At 37.3% G+C, this 16,584-nt stretch overlaps 1 protein-coding gene across 2 annotated transcripts in view; it reads right to left on the reverse strand.

Moving 5' to 3' along the window:
* LOC127654755 (dynein, cytoplasmic 1, intermediate chain 2a-like) overlaps nt 1–16,584 on the reverse strand; it is a 65,657-nt gene that overhangs the window by 7,172 nt on the left and 41,901 nt on the right. For both annotated transcript variants that reach the window (XM_052142093.1, XM_052142094.1), the window contains exons 6-13: nt 10,500–10,586; nt 9,688–9,850; nt 9,450–9,549; nt 5,295–5,420; nt 3,204–3,350; nt 2,919–3,032; nt 2,369–2,502; nt 64–208 (exon numbers count right to left, since the gene is read on the reverse strand). In XM_052142093.1, coding sequence (XP_051998053.1) covers nt 64–208; nt 2,369–2,502; nt 2,919–3,032; nt 3,204–3,350; nt 5,295–5,420; nt 9,450–9,549; nt 9,688–9,850; nt 10,500–10,586 — 1,016 coding nt within the window. The remainder of the gene's footprint in view (nt 1–63; nt 209–2,368; nt 2,503–2,918; nt 3,033–3,203; nt 3,351–5,294; nt 5,421–9,449; nt 9,550–9,687; nt 9,851–10,499; nt 10,587–16,584) is intronic.

Genomic DNA, 16,584 nt, shown 5'->3' on the forward strand with positions numbered 1-16,584 from the left:
TGACTGTATAATGTAACAAAGTATATATTAATGTAATGAGTGTGTATGAATGCTGTGTGGTACTTTGGTGCTCCAGAGTTTAACAGTCCAATCAAAAGAGGCGGTCAGGAAGAGATGAGAGAAATCAACCAGTCCAGCTGCAGTGTGGCAGTGAATCCCTGTGATCGGACCATGATGCCCCTCAAACATCTCACTGATACCTGCACGACTGCTCACACACACAGTATGGCAGTGGTTTAATGATCTCAGCATGTTTCAAACTGTTGTTTAACAATTCACATAAACTAACACACACCACTGAGTGTGTGTGTGTGTGTGTGTGTGAGAGAGAGAGAGATCATTACAGTGAGAGGTAAACAGCCAATGTGAGAGTGTGTGTGGAGGATGAGATAATCACAGCATCACAAATGAAGAGGATACACTCGCTCTCTCAACTCATTACAGCACGCGCGCACACGCACGCACGCACGCACGCACACAAACACACAATTTCTCTCATTCATGAATTTCTGAATTAAAATCTTTCACATGACATTCCATATAGGACAAAGACAGTTAAGTGGATGAAACAACACGATTTCTGCACCAGTAAAGTCCTATAGACTTAAACTTGATGCCGCATTTAATGAAATGTTAATTAATTAATTGACTGCTGTGTGCATTTTCCATTTCCCCGAATGATTTTTACTAGTAGCACCTAATAAACAAGCAAAAAATAAAACATTGAAGTGCACATAGTTTTCCTAAAAATGTATATCCACATATATAGATTGTGAAACATATTATAAATATGGTTATATAGTAAACAAGTTATAAAGCTATAGAAAGTCAGATTTTTCTTCATCAAATTGTTTATTATGTGTCCATCATCATCCAACCATGCCAGCTAACCATGTTAAAATAAAATGTAGCATTATAAAATTCTGAATCTATGTACTGATTATCATTGTCCCATGTGTGCCAAACATGTTGAGTGATCCAAACATCATCTACAGCCTGAAACTGAACTTTTGGTCGGATTTTAAGATTGAATGAATGCTCCCTCGCTCCTTATTTTGTGAATGACATAACCTTAAGTGTGCTGTCTGTCTTCACTGGTCTTAGAACAGTTTGAAATGCACCTTCTTTTAATCCCAACTCCTTATAAATCCTCTGAAAGCAAAATGTTTCAACTTTTGGATGAACTCATTTATTCTCAGTGTGGTAATGCACAGAAAATATAGGAATGCATTTACTAATGTCACTGAATAGAATCAAATTGCACAGTGATAACAATATAAAATATAACAAAATGTATTTTAAAATGAAGCGAAATGACCCACAGATGTTTTAGAGTTGAAAGTTATTTAAAATAACGAACAAAATACATAAATGGAAATGGAAATGTGGCACAAGTTTCCACATCTGTGGACATCATGCTTATCAGGGCACTGAAGTGTGAAAAATTTACAGTTTTTTAATGCAGCATATAAAACAAAACTAGAGACTCTCCTGAAAATCCCAGGAGATCAGCAGTTACAGAAATACTCAAAACCAGCCGGTCTGGCACCAACAATCATGGAGATCCCATTTTTTCCCCATTCTGATGGTTGATGTGAACATTAACTAAAGCTCCTGGATAAAATCAGCTTATTTTATGCATGGCACTGCTGCCACATGATTGGCTGATTAGATAATCACATGGATGATTGTTGGTGTCAGATGGGCTGGTGTGAGTATTTCTTGAGGGTATGTCTTGTTGATGAGAGAGGTCAACAGAGAATAGCCAGGCTGGTTTGAACTGGCAAAGTCTACAGTAACTCAGATAACCTCTCTGTACAATTGTGGTGAAAAGAACAATATCTCAGAATGCTATTCTGTAATGCGGGTTGGCTGAATTTGTCAATCAGTCCGAGTTTTATTATGGGCTTCTCTACGGGCAGGTCATGGTACACCTGTGTCAGACAGATGTTTTGAGCATCTCACTTTGGTTGTGTCGTGTTATAAACATACCAATTTTAGGTCGACGTGTCAAGTTAACATAGTTTAATACTTAGAAAACATGTCCAAGTTCAGATTTGCGCTCAATCAAACTGTGTTTTGAACTCATGTTGTGATGCCAGTATTGTGGTTTGTTCTCTGTATAAGCTGTGTGTTGCCTATACAGCTGGAGTTTTGCTTACTGTCCCCTGAAGAAAACAGGTTCACACTTCAACTCGAATTGTTCAGGAATGTTCCATATTATGGTCCGGGGCCATGATTAATTGTGTTAATTTTTTTGAATGAATTGCACTGAATTAACAGGTTAAATTAACAGCCCTGGTATTACACTACAAATGTGCTGTGGTCTCCTGCAGTGTTTGTGTGTGTGTGTGTGTGTTTGTGTTACCTGCCATGGCGACAGGCTGTGTAGACTGATCCATCCTCACTTCCCACCACAAAATTATTAACATCACCCAGAGGGAAGGACATTGAGGTGACCGCAACAGATTTTGACTGCTTAAACACCAGGTCCATACTATCCTGTCCTCACACACATAGAAATACACGCACACGTTAACACTAGAGCCAATACCCACTCTCACAGATTTACATGTGGCGCTGCGGTTTGGCAATGGCTTGGCTTGGCTCAATTTTCAATATATAATAATAATAATATATTAAAAATGTTAATTTATATTATAGTTAAAATTATTATTCTTGTGGTCCAGACTCCAAAAACAGTGTGAATGGAAAGTGGACTGAAATCATTTTACAACTAAATCTGAGTAAATGAGACGCAAGTCTATATGTGAATGCAAAGAAAACTGGGTTATATTCCATACTTAACTTTAATATAAAGTCAGATTTTTTTTATATGAAAACAGCAACACTCTTAAAAACTGAATAACAGCTGGTACAGTTCATGTGATGTGCAGAGCAGAGAGGATTTTGGGCACCTGTGGCTGGGACAGCATGTCCAGACTCCATGAGCACATCTTCCCATCCGTAGAGATGCTAATGAGGTTATGAGCATTCTGTGTGCCAACCACATTAACACAGTACACTGGGTGCTGAAAAACATACATAAAAAAGCAAACATTAAAACAAATATTTTGTTTCAGTGTATCACACTATATTAATCAACATTTAAAAACAAACAAACAGAAATGACAGCTCAAGATTCTTGGGCTACAGGGTCTGTATCGGCTTATTTACTGTGTGTTGTGTGATGTCACATGTACCGTGTGGGCGGCAGCCGACAGAGGTGTCCTCTGGACAGGTGTGCGCCTATTACTTCTGTTGTCCCACAAGACGATCTGTCCCGAGTAAGTCCCACCAACAACCAAGTTAGGATGAAACTTTGCAAACGCAGCAGACATGACCGCAGACTAAAGGAGGAGAAAAAAAGAAAAAGATTTTCTTTCTCAGACTGGAGTCCAATATTTTAGTAGTTAATTTTTCTTTGAATGTCAGTGAACATTTTATAATGGTTTTTATAACACATTCACAAACAATTTATCACACAAAACAAAATGATGAAAGTCCAATGCAGATTATTTGTTAATTGCTGAACAAAGTTCAGATATGTGAATTAATTGTTTACCATCCAAAATAAAATAAACAATATACTGCATATATAAAACCACTGAGCAATTTATTAGGAACACCTGTACACCTATTTATTCATGAGATTGTCTAATCTGCCAATCGTGTGGCGGCAGTGCAATTCATAAAATCAAGTAGATCCAGGTCAGGAGCTTCAGTTAATGTTCACATCAATCATCAAAATGGGAAAAATGTGATCTCAGTGATTTGGACCGTGGCATGATTGTTGGAGCCAGATGGGCTGGTTTGAGTATTTCTGTAACTGCTGATCTCCTGGGATTTTCACACACAACAGTCTCTGAATTTACACAGAATGGTGCCAAAAACAAAAAACATCCAGTGAGCGGCGGTTCTGCGAATTGAAATGCCTTGTTGATGAGAGAGGTCAACGGAGAATGGCCAGACTGGTTTGAGCTGACAGACAGTCTACAGTAACTCAGATAACCGCTCTGTAAAATTGCAGTGAGCAGAATAACATCTCAGAATGCACAACATGTCGAACCTTGAGACTGATGGGCTTCAACAGCAGAAGCCCAGGTCAGGATCCCCTTCTATCAGCCAAGAACAGAAAACTGAGTCTGTAGTGGGCACAGGCTTAGCAAAACTGGACAGTTAAAGACTGAAAAACATTGCCTGGTCTGATGAAACTAAATTTCTGCTGAGGTACACAGATGGAAGGCCCACTGCAGCCTCAAAACATTTAACTACAACTGTTTCAAAAGTACAGCCACAACACATAAACATATTGAGTTAACATGACTCTAGTGTAATAAAATAAAATCTTGTCTGTGTAAAGTTATCCAGTATTTTGAACTTGGCTGTAATGACGACGGAGAGCCTGAAAACCCTATAGGCCTGAATCCTAGTAACTTTTACTGATGTAAAGGAAACCAAAAAGAGCGTTGACATGACTTTGAGAATTCTGTTTTCATCATTGTCTTCTGATTTTAAATAAGCCATTGTGTTATCCTGTCCATAGTCAGACATATGGAGAAGACGCAATGGAATATGTGCATGTCAACAAACAGCTGCTGCATGTTTCGAGCGTAAGTAGCAGATCTGCGACCAACAAATGTGCTTGCACCGGCACGGTTATGGACTGCGGCCCAATAAAAGTGTGCTATTAAACCTGTACTCGCCAGGAGCCTCTGTCATGTCCAAGAGTGATTTTTTAATTCTTTGCATTATGCAAAGCTTATGCATGAAACAGCGCAATGATTGGATAGAAGTGTTTCTTCTCATAAATAATGTGGAGAAACAGTCAGAAACTTACAACTTAGACAGATACTCTATAACACCTCTCAAGAATTTATGCATATACCTCACATTTTAAGATGTTGCTTCAAAAGAAAGAAATGGCAAAAATGGCAAAAAAAAAATACAAATAACCACATTCCCCTTAGTATTAAACATGAGTGCTGTCATTGTTTTCATTAATGGCATCATGTACATAACCATTATCATAAAAAAAAAAATGGTTTTGGTTTTCACGTCCCCTTAAGGAGTCATGAGTGTGTGTCTGTGTGCGAATATCGCCAGGGTGAAATCACAGAGTGCGGGAAATTGAAAGTAGAAAGACAGAGAGAGACTGAGAGAAGAAGGGAGGATGGAAATAAATCTGGCTGCAGGCCACCTGTGAGAACTGTGGGATGAGTTTCAGGAGGTGTGTATGTGTGGAGGTGTGAAAGTGCTAAGTTGATTGAAGGCAGGTGTGTGTGTGTATGTACCTGACAGTGGAAGATATACTCTGGTGTGGTCTTCTTGTACTTCATGTTCCAGACCAAAGCCACTCCGTCAGGCTCATGAGGCACTTCCTCATTGTTGTTATAGGAAGCGACCAGCAGCTCAGGATACTGTGGACACATGCATGTTTATAGGTGAGAACAGCAAGGAAACATTGTATAATAGACCATATAAAGCTGTTTGGAAATCGCTAAAAAGTCTGTTCCACATTGCAGCCTTTGCTAGCCAAGAAAAGCTCACTAAGAAAATGTCCTGCTGACTGACATGCAACTATCCAAACTGCGGTTGGTCACTTAATGTGAAATTTAAGAGCAAATGTCCACTGTCTCTCAAATAGTGCTGGGAAGTCCGATCCATTTTAGTAAATCAGTTGATTGGATGGTTCTTTTCCATTCACTGATTTATTGGTTTTGTGTCATCACTCAGTAATACTTAAGTATGTCTTCTTTTATTTTTTCAGTGAAATTAATTTAGTGAAAAACCATTGTTCATCACTGTTTTTTTTTTCTTCAGTTATATTCAGTTACATAAATTTGATTATTTGACAAATTAGGCGGTTTGTATAGGTTGTGTAGGTATATATATATATATATATATATATATATATATAAAACACAAGTCAAGTTTATAGAAATGCAATCTTTGTATTGGGTTAAGTTGGTTTTAAAAACTTTACAGTATTTTCTATAAAAAATTAATTATATATTAAGGTTCTACAAATATTCAAGGAAAAACAATTTTTTTACAAATATCATTTGTCATTTGAGTCATTAATATAAAAAGTTTTCTTAGCAAATTATTACAGGATTTGACCTAAATCTCAGTTGCCTCAGAGTCTGAGACCGTCAATCCACGCATCTTATCATGTGGCTTGTTTAGTGTGTTACCGCGGAGACGTGTGGAGGCTTCACACTATTCTCCGTGGCATCCACGCACAACTCGCCACATGCCCCACCAAGAGCGAGAACCACATTATAGCGACCACGAGGAGTTTACCCCATGTGACTCTACCCTCCCTAGCAACCAGGCCAATTTGGTTGCTTAGGTCGGAGACCTGACTGGAGTCACTCAGCACACCCTGGATTTGAACTCGCAACTCCAGGGGTGGTAGTCAGCGTCTTTACTCCCTGAGCTAGTTATTTTGAATAACTTAATAGATAAGGACAAAAAATCCTCTGATGCGATTAGAAGAGAAGCATTCCAAGAGTGCCAATTCAAAAAATAAAACTTCTGATTTAAATTAGTTGATTATACATATAGAAACAATATATTTAAATTTTATTGCAAAATATTAAAATATATACAAATCTATAAGTAGTTTGAGAGTGTAGGGGGACCTCTCATGTGAGTGGGCAGTGCATCATGGGAGTGGGCAGTTCCAGGGTAGGGTTGTACCAGCTGTGTGTAAGGTCTCACTTTAGTTTGGGTGCAAAGTTTAAACTAAGTGGTTAGTACTGCAAGTTAGAATTTAACCAAGTCAGCGCTAAATTTGGTTGCACCACCTCTTCTTAAGGCAAGACTCCACTAATGGCTCGTAAGCTCTCCGTAATGCAATGTGTAGTCGCATAATATGATGTGTACATTTATTGATTAAATAAGAAGCCTTCAGATTTATCTTGTTACAGTTGATGTTTAAATCTTTTTGTCTCACATAACTGTCATGTAACACGTAACGGTAGGTCTGTCTTTAAAGGTTTCTAAGTAAAAATAATTAAAAATCAATTCTCTTATGGAGAAATAGAATGTGATTTTTAATTTCAGACTATTGCATTCTATTGAGATCTCATAGTTTCTTTGCCAGATAATAAATGCTGCTTCATTGATATACTTCAATATATAGTTAAGTAACTTTTTTAAAAAGGGTAATTTAAATGTACTTTAACTACATAGAAACTGAACATTCAGAGATCTCAACCACACGCTGAAACAATCGCATGCATCTGTTTGAGTTGAGGACGCACACAACATGCATTGAGATTGAACGGGATTATGCTCTAGATCTATTACACGGAAATACTGTAGACACGATGATTCCAAAATATCACACAGGGGGGCTTCTGTTTAAAAGTCAAAAGGACATTATATTAAAAAAGGAGACCTAAAAACAAAACAAATGGGTCATCTTTCCATCCATATTTGTGTTTAAGTTTCATTCTGCAAAAATGTTTACCACATGAGCTACAGCTTTTGATTGTGCTTTTATGCAAATGTGATATTCAGGGACAGCATTTCAAGTCAAGTCAAGTGGCTTGAATATAATTCACATTATATTTCACCATGTCAGGCACTACTCAGACAAAAGTACTCAATCTGAAGTTATTATGGAATTTGGAAATTACTTTACTTGAAGCCTGTATGTACAGTCAGGTCCATAAATATTGGGACATCGACACAATTCTAATCTTTTTGGCTCTATACACCACCACAATGGATTTGAAATGAAACGAACAAGATGTGCTTTAACTGCAGACTTTCAGCTTTAATTTGAGGGTATTTACATCCAAATCAGGTGAACTGTGTAGGAATTACAACAGTTTGTATATGTGCCTCCCACTTTTTAAGGGAGCAAAAAAAGATTAACAATCATAAATCAAACTTTCACTTTTTAATACTTGGTTGCAAATCCTTTGCAGTTAATTACAGCCTGAAGTCTGGAACGCATAGACATCACCAGACGCTGGGTTTCATCCCTGGTGATGCTCTGCCAGGCCTCTACTGCAACTGTCTTCAGTTTCTGCTTGTTCTTGGGGCATTTTCCCTTCAGTTTTGTCTTCAGCAAGTGAAATGCATGCTCAATCGGATTAAGGTCAGGTGATTGACTTGGCCATTGCATAACATTCCACTTCTTTCCCTTAAAAAACTCTTTGGTTGCTTTCGCAGTATGCTTCGGGTCATTGTCCATCTGTACTGTGAAGCGCCATCCAATGAGTTCTGAAGCATTTGGCTGAATACGAGCAGATAATATTGCCCGAAACACTTCAGAATTCATCCTGCTGCTTTTGTCAGCAGTCACATCATCAATAAATACAAGAGAACCAGTTCCATTGGCAGCCATACATGCCCACGCCATGACACTACCACCACCATGCTTCAGTGATGAGAGGGTATGCTTTGGATCATCAGCAGTTCCTTTCCTTATCCATACTCTTCTCTTCCCATCACTCTGGTACAAGTTGATCTTTGTCTCATCTGTCCATAGGATGTTGTTCCAGAACTGTGAAGGCTTTTTTAGATGTTGTTTGGCAAACTCTAATCTGGCCTTCCTGTTTTTGAGGCTCACCAATGGTTTACATCTTGTGGTGAACCCTCTGTAATCACTCTGGTGAAGTCTTCTCTTGATTGTTGACTTTGACACACATACACCTACCTCCTGGAGAGTGTTCTTGATCTGGCCAACTGTTGTGAAGTGTGTTTTCTTCACCAAGGAAAGAATTCTTCGGTCATCCACCACAGTTGTTTTCCGTGGTCTTCCGGGTCTTTTGGTGTTGCTGAGCTCACCGGTGCGTTCTTTCTTTTTAAGAATGTTCCAAACAGTTGATTTGGCCACACCTAATGTTTTTGCTATCTCTCTGATGGGTTTGTTTTGATTTTTCAGCCTAATGATGGCTTGCTTCACTGATAGTGACAGCTCTTTGGATCTCATATTGAGAGTTTACAGCAACAGATTCCAAATGCAAATAGTACACTTGAAATGAACTCTGGACCTTTTATCTGCTCCTCGTAAATGGGATAATGAGGGAATAACACACACCTGGCCATGGAACAGCTGAGCAGCCTATTGTCCCATTACATTTGGTCCCTTAAAAAGTGGGAGGCACATATACAAACTGTTGTAATTCCTACACCATTTACTTGATTTGGATGTAAATACCCTCAAATTAAAGCTGAAAGTCTGCAGTTAAAGCACATCTTGTTCGTTTCATTTCAAATCCATTGTGGTGGTGTATAGAGACAAAAATATTAGAATTGTGTCGATGTCCCAATATTTATGGACCTGACTGTATATAAAGCTTTACAAAGGTATTTATAATGCCGTATAATACGGACTGCAATGCATTTCATCTAGTCATAAATTATTATAAATCACAGATTCATGTGTAGTTTTTTTAATGTGAAGTCTAGGAGGTACAGTAACACACCTGTGGGGACCAATCCAGACAGGTAACCACTCGCTGTTTGGACCAGCGCTCATCAACAAACTTCCTGTTTAGAGACAGTTTGGCTCCAGCCTGCATCTCACTGAAAACACACACACACACACACACACACACACACAGATACACAGAAAGACAAATGTCTCATGCTAGGTAATGCATATGAACCAGTTTAAGAATTGTCCTGCTGAGTTTGTTTGTGGTGAACAGAGCGGAGCATTACCCCTCCTTCTCCTGCATGTCACGGCCGCTGTAGTCAAAGAAAACGTCCACATGTTCAGAGAGAGCGCGCTCTACAATGCGTGTGCTGTGATCGAAAAACTCCATGAAGTCTTCTGAGTGCAGGATCTGTAACTTCTCCTCCTCTGTAAACTCATGAGGGGGCACTACATACAAATACACAAGAAACAATGCTGTAATTTGTTGAGCGCATTACAGTTCTATATCACTTTGCCACATTCTTTCTTATATGTTAAAATGTTTCAAATAAATAAACTTCATAGAGCCATGTAAGATACTTTTTCACTGTTATAAGAAAGTAGTTTGTGTATAGGATGAACAAATGCCCACATGTGTGGTACAAGCATGTGAATAAAGTCAACATTCTACAGACATGATTTTGGGTTTTTCCAAAATCCCTATACCAAGATCAAAATGATCAATTGTAACTTCCAACAGCTTTCAAGCTACATTTACCAAACTTGTTACAGGCCTTCAGACTGTTCTGACTTAGTGTGCAATGTCTTATCTAACTGATCGAACTTACGGCTTTCACGTAGCAGACAATGAAAAATCACAAAAAACCCATAGACTTAAATTAATGGAATGTTAAAATGGGCCACAATCATTCAAACTGTCAAAAAACCTGAATTGGAGTGAATACAATTTGTAATAATTTATAAGGTCTGTTTTCAATTATTCGAAATCCATTAAACCGAATCCTTCTTCTATAAATTTCTGCATTTGGTTATTCTAGCGACACAGGCATTAGTATAAAAGGTTAAAAACATGTAATGTGTATATTACTTTAAGTACCTTCCTCTTCCTGTTTCTCTACTGGTTTCTCTTTCTCTGCCTCGACTGCTGGCTGTGGGTGAGGGGTCTCTTCCTCCTCATCTACCTCTGCATCAGGGAAATTAACAAACATTAACACAATTTACACCACAAATACAGTAATGTGTCATGAAAGAGGGCACAACATAGAAAACAGGATTTTCTAATCTAAAACCTAGTTTGACCAGATCATTTACTCAAATGAAATTTGAAAACAACATACCCAAAGCAAAACTCTTCCAGTTCTTGAACCCTTTGGTCTAGAAACACAAACTTGAAAGTAGACACTTATCATTGTAGTATATAAAAAATGTGTTAGAGCTATTCAAATATTTTGAATGGTGAACACAAATGTTATTTATAAAAAAAAAAAATTAAATGCAAGACTATGTGCAGTGCCCCAAAAACACATCTGATACAAAGCCACATGTCTGTTGAAGGTCTGACATAATTTTGAAGTCAATATGACCAAATGTTTCATAATGATTTATGCACGTGTACTTCCAAACAAAGGCCACTTGGAGGCGCCAACAGACCACTTGTAGTAACTCCGTAAACCAATGACCAAAGTGGTTCAAAACACACAATTTGTTTATATTTCCATGTAAAAACAAAATATACATGAAGATATTTTGTATTATTATTTGGGAATATATTATAATGCATTTCATATATATTTATGCATTTTTTAAACAATGTGAAAAGAACATTGCAGTTTTAAATGTTGCAATGGAAATAAACTTTTACTAAAAATAAAGATGCTTCTGTAAATGTTTTTCCCATTCAAATGTAAATTTACTGCCGTTCACCCAGCTCCTAATGCAAACTGAACAAAATGCAGTGGAAATAAATGACAAGTCACTGCATTGGGAGTGCGTTTTCTCCGGGGACTAACTCACGGTGAGCGAAGCCGGGGAGGGTGGCTCATTTTGGCTTGAATGACATGCAAGAGCCCCCTGGATGTGCAGTTGAACAGGGGGTTTGATAAAAAATGCAATCCGGAGCGTGTGTTCTTCATATGCTCAGTGATGGTGACTGAAGCCGAGGAGGGTGGATTAGATCGTGGGTCCAAATGCTGTGAATCGAGAGTTCTTTGTCGACAGTACAGCAGTAACATGCTATAACTGCACACCGTGCGTAAAAGCGCAAACACAGACAAACACAGTCCATGGTTTTCCACACCGAACCTTCGCAAATCGTCATAAGGGATATAAACAACCCTCATATTTGGCCGGCTTTATCCAGACAGACATGGATGACGCGAATCTAATGTTCGTCGTTAAGGGATTAAAGGGGACCACCACAGTGAAAGCGACAACAGAACACAACACAGTTGCACACAAAACAGTGAACAGAACTTACTAAACATGTCTGAAGAATTTGTAGTCAAAGAATTGATGCACAGCCTTATTTTTCTGAACTGAGAACACAGAAATCAAACATAGAGGAGGCTACAGGCAACCATAGTCACACCGTGTCACAACCTGATGGCAAACTACACGCGATAAAAGGTATCTTTTCTATGTTAATCAGAGTTTTTGTCCTAAGCAGCAGTGAGGAGCAACATTTCATTCTATAGATTGCTTGTTTTCCATTTTCGGCATCTCACGGGTAACTATGTCTGCTATGAACTGGCACCGGTCCAAAAATTAAAACGAAAAAAAAAAAGACTGGGCATGAAATGCATAAATTCTATCAACTACAAACTCTTCCGACATGTTTAGTAAGTTCTGTTCTAATTTTTCTGTGCAGCTGTGTTGTGTTCTGTTTAGATAAACAAAACAAGTTTTCACATGAATGCCCCAATGTCACGAGGGCGCTGTGTGAACTGTTGCTCTTGTGCCTATCATGAACGCGCACAGAAGACGGTCAGTGAACATTTTCACTAAATACATTAGATTTCAGTTTTTTTCTCACCAAACCTTATTGTATGCTTTCATTACAATCATGAGTCTCATGGAATAATTTATTAGACTTCTGAATTATACTTTTACATTCTTTTGAAGCTTGAAGATGTGGTCACCATAAACTGCCATTGTATGACATCACTGAGCACAAAATGGTTTCGCAAATTCTCCCTTTGAGGTAAGAAATATAAAGAAAGCCATATAGGATTTTAACAGCTCAGGCGTGAGTAAACAATGACAATGAATTTTCATTTTTGGGTGAAATAATACTTCAAGACATTTTCATTATTGTGACATGCATGCACACTTACAAAACACCAATTCAGTTTTCAGCAACTTTAAATTCTCTTTAAAAAATGTATTTCAGTCAGACTAAAGCAATAATTTGTCTTCAAATATTCGAGCACATAAAAATTGTTTCCCACTATTGCGATTCCTGTGTAAGTACATTTACGTCGCAGTAAAACTTTATTACATTACATTTGACATTGCTCGTTCTGGAAGAGAGACTCACCAAATAAAGTTGAGCAAAACCATGGTAATTTTAAAGCAAATGTACAGTACAGTTTTACAGTATTTAAAACACTTCACATGAAAAACTCTTTATGTGGCTTAATAAACTACAACAATCATGGAGATAAACCAGGGAAGTGTTCTTGAGATAAACTCTATTGAAACAATGACACTGTAATAATCCAATGAGAAAATCACCATTATATAGCCTTTAAGAATTTTCTGTCAGCAAATATGGGTTCTTCTTTAACCGCGAGTAAGAGTCTGGCTCTGGAGGTAAAAATCCCATAATTTTTTTCCCACGGGTAAATATTTTTAACTATAACTTAAACAGACCTAAAGTAAGCTCCAAATTTTTTAATATTTTACTTTTCTTTTTTACATTCATTATGTTATCATTCACAGTGCTTCATGTGATTCCAGTTGGAGCTTGTTGGTTTGGTAAGTGGCCTACAACTCTTTCATTAATTATTTTATGAAATTCCTAAAGAAGAAATGAATGGGAAAAGTAGTGATTAAGTGAAAAATACCTGAAACCCAGAAAAAATATAACAAGCTCAGCTCTGCTTACACCAATAACCTGTTAAGTTGCATAATGCATAGTTGCATAAGAACAACCTGTAGTGCATTTGTTGGAACATTGTATCTGCATCCCTAAGTCCATCCTCTCTCTGCTCACAGCATCACAGAGGTCTTAACCTGCAGCCCCCCAACACACTCCCGCCACAGCGAAGACAGGGACTATTGAACATCGCATCCCACACACACAAGCATGCATGCACGCAGGGCAGCAGGTGCCATTGGCTGAGACAGCTGATGGGTGTGCGAGTGTGTGTTAGGCAGATGGTTTGGCTGCAAGTGCGGTGGCACAAGGATGGCACCGGGCTTTCTGCCTCACTGCTTGTACTCAAGACTTTTTCCGGATACTCAAGTCTGTGCAATTAGAGAGTCAGCAGGGGGTCAGTGGACTGCTATTCACTCCCCAAACATGAGCAGCTAAATGAAGCTGCTGCCCTGACCAGCTGTAAGCCACACACCAACACACACACAGAAAGAGAAAGCTAATTTCCCACAATACTGATGCTCGAATAAAGGCAAAGTTGAAGAAAAACTGTCAAAGTTAAAGTTCAGCCAAAAATGGAAATTATCTTTATTTACTCATCCTTATGCATTCCAAACCCATATGACTTTCTCTTCTGTGGAACAATTTTTTAATGAAAATATTTAATGAAAGTGAATGGGGAAGGAAGCTCCAGTGACAAAAAAGCATCATAAACATAACAAAAATTAGTTCATATGACTTGAGTGCTATATTCCAAGTCTTCTGAAGACATATTATAGCTGTGTGTTAAGACTGAAGTCGTTATTCACTGAAAAGATTCCCTTCAACTGTAGCTCTCAAATCTATGGAGCACATTACAGGACAAGGAGGAAATAAATTTCCTGAAATAGTTTTGCATTCCCTCACAATAGTTTGCGCTGCTTCACAATAACTGTTTTGCGCTCCCTCGCAATACTTTTTTCCAACCCTAATACAAATTAAATATGGTTTTAAACTATGGTATTTGTATTAAAACCATAGTAGCAACTTCAGTAACTATATTTTAACTGATATTCATAGTAAAATACGTTATAACACAGGTTACAACACTTAGCTCATAAAAAACAATCATTCTGCCAAAACAACATGGTTCCTTAATTTTTACTACAGTAACACCATGATCAATGTGTGGCACAAGAAACTATGGTTTCCACCAAAAACATGCCCTTGGGAAAACAAACCTTGGTTTTACTATAATAACCCTTTTTGTGGAAACCATGGTACATGTACCACAAATTAACCAAGGTGTTACTACAATAACATTTGTAAAAATGTTTGGCAGATCATTAAGATTTTAATTAGCATAGTTTTGTTTTTTCTGAATTATTGCTTGATTTACTATTTTATTTGTATTTCTGGTTTACCTTGAATATCATTGTTAAAATATGGTTACTGTAACAAAACATGGTACATTTTGTGGTTATGGTTTTATTATATACCATAGTTGAACTATAGTTGCAGTTGTAAAACCATGGTAATTTCTTTGGTCACTCTGGTACATTTTAATAAGGGATAGATAAAGGTATTGTGAGGAAACCAAAAAACAATTAGATGGAAAGCAAAACTTACTGCGTGGGAACAAAACGTATGCATACATGTACAAAGAGAATGTCTTAATTTCTGAAATAAACATTTTTAAAACAATTATTAAAGTAGTGTAATTTTTAAAAACTCTATTAGATTATGGTAGCAAACGAACACATTCATCCAAGTTTGTAATGTTCTTTTTTAAAATAGCCTACATCAATTCACTTTTAAATCAATAAATGTCCCAATCAAACTCAAAAAGAGCCAGCACTAAGATGATTTGGAAAAAGATTAATATCATCGAACACATTTTTCTTTCCACTAGATTTTATCTTAATTTAAAAAATGTTTCAAGTTGTCGCTTTATGGTGTATTCAGGTCCAAGCAGTTCCGTTTCAATTTCATTTTACAGCAGTTAGAAAGATAGAGCTTTTACTTATTGAAGTTGCAGTTGAAGCCGATTCAACAAAATAAATCAGGAATATGCTCTAGCCCAGCATAATAATACACTATTTAATAGAGATGTCATAAAATATTGTTGTATATCAATTATTGATCAGCACGTTATTTTTTTAAAACATTTTTGAGGCATCAATATATTAACATCAGCTGACATTTCAATTAGAAGCCTGTTTTGTGTGCTTTTAATTCCCTGCCAGTTACACTCAATTTAATGTAGTCTAACGTAATAGCTTTAGGAGACCACAAGGGGGTGACATAGCATTTACTGAAGATGGTCACGGCATGGACAAGGGACAGATCACACACAAAATGAGAGCTGATGGAGGACCAAAGTTACAAAGGTTTTTGTACTTCAAAACTTTACAAAGTGACGTTGATGAGTTTGCAGGTTATTGTATGAAACTGGTGTAACTGTCTGCCATGAATGATTAGAAATGGGGAAAGTTTATTATGCAATTTTCATCATTGAATAGGTGTTTCATTCGAGCTGTCAAACCACAAAAAGAGTAGTAGGATATATGAAAGATTACTTATACACAATATACAGTATCATCCACTAATGACTACAGTAAATAATCTTTGTCCTTAATGATTTGGGTCGAATTTAATGAGAAACTATGTGAGTTGAGCTCTGTGATGCTAGAGAATTTTTAACAGCCTCTGGAGACAGCAAAGGGGCAGTTGAGGTGCGTGCTGACCTTCGTAGAAAATAATTGTTTTGAATTTTAGAACAGACAGACACACCTGGTGCATAATCCACTTTACTTAATCCAGCCACTCACACTTTACCAAAGTTGTGTTGAGAAATATGCTTGAAAAGACATTTGTAAAGCCCTATTTATATATGTAAAAAAATCCTGATATATGACGACAATTATCGGGAAAAATCTGCCAAAGCCTTCTATTTAATGCTAAGAGTTTTCTCTCCAATAAAAATTATTTTAATGCCTGGAAGGACAAATACTTTTGTAGTGATAGGCCTATATACAAATTTTCCATTATGTACTGTTAACAAACTGATGAGCCGAATTTTAAATGGAAAGCTTTAAAAACATGA

The sequence above is a fragment of the Xyrauchen texanus genome, chromosome 14 (genome assembly GCF_025860055.1).
Source record: "Xyrauchen texanus isolate HMW12.3.18 chromosome 14, RBS_HiC_50CHRs, whole genome shotgun sequence".
Taxonomy (NCBI): Eukaryota; Metazoa; Chordata; class Actinopteri; order Cypriniformes; family Catostomidae; genus Xyrauchen; species Xyrauchen texanus.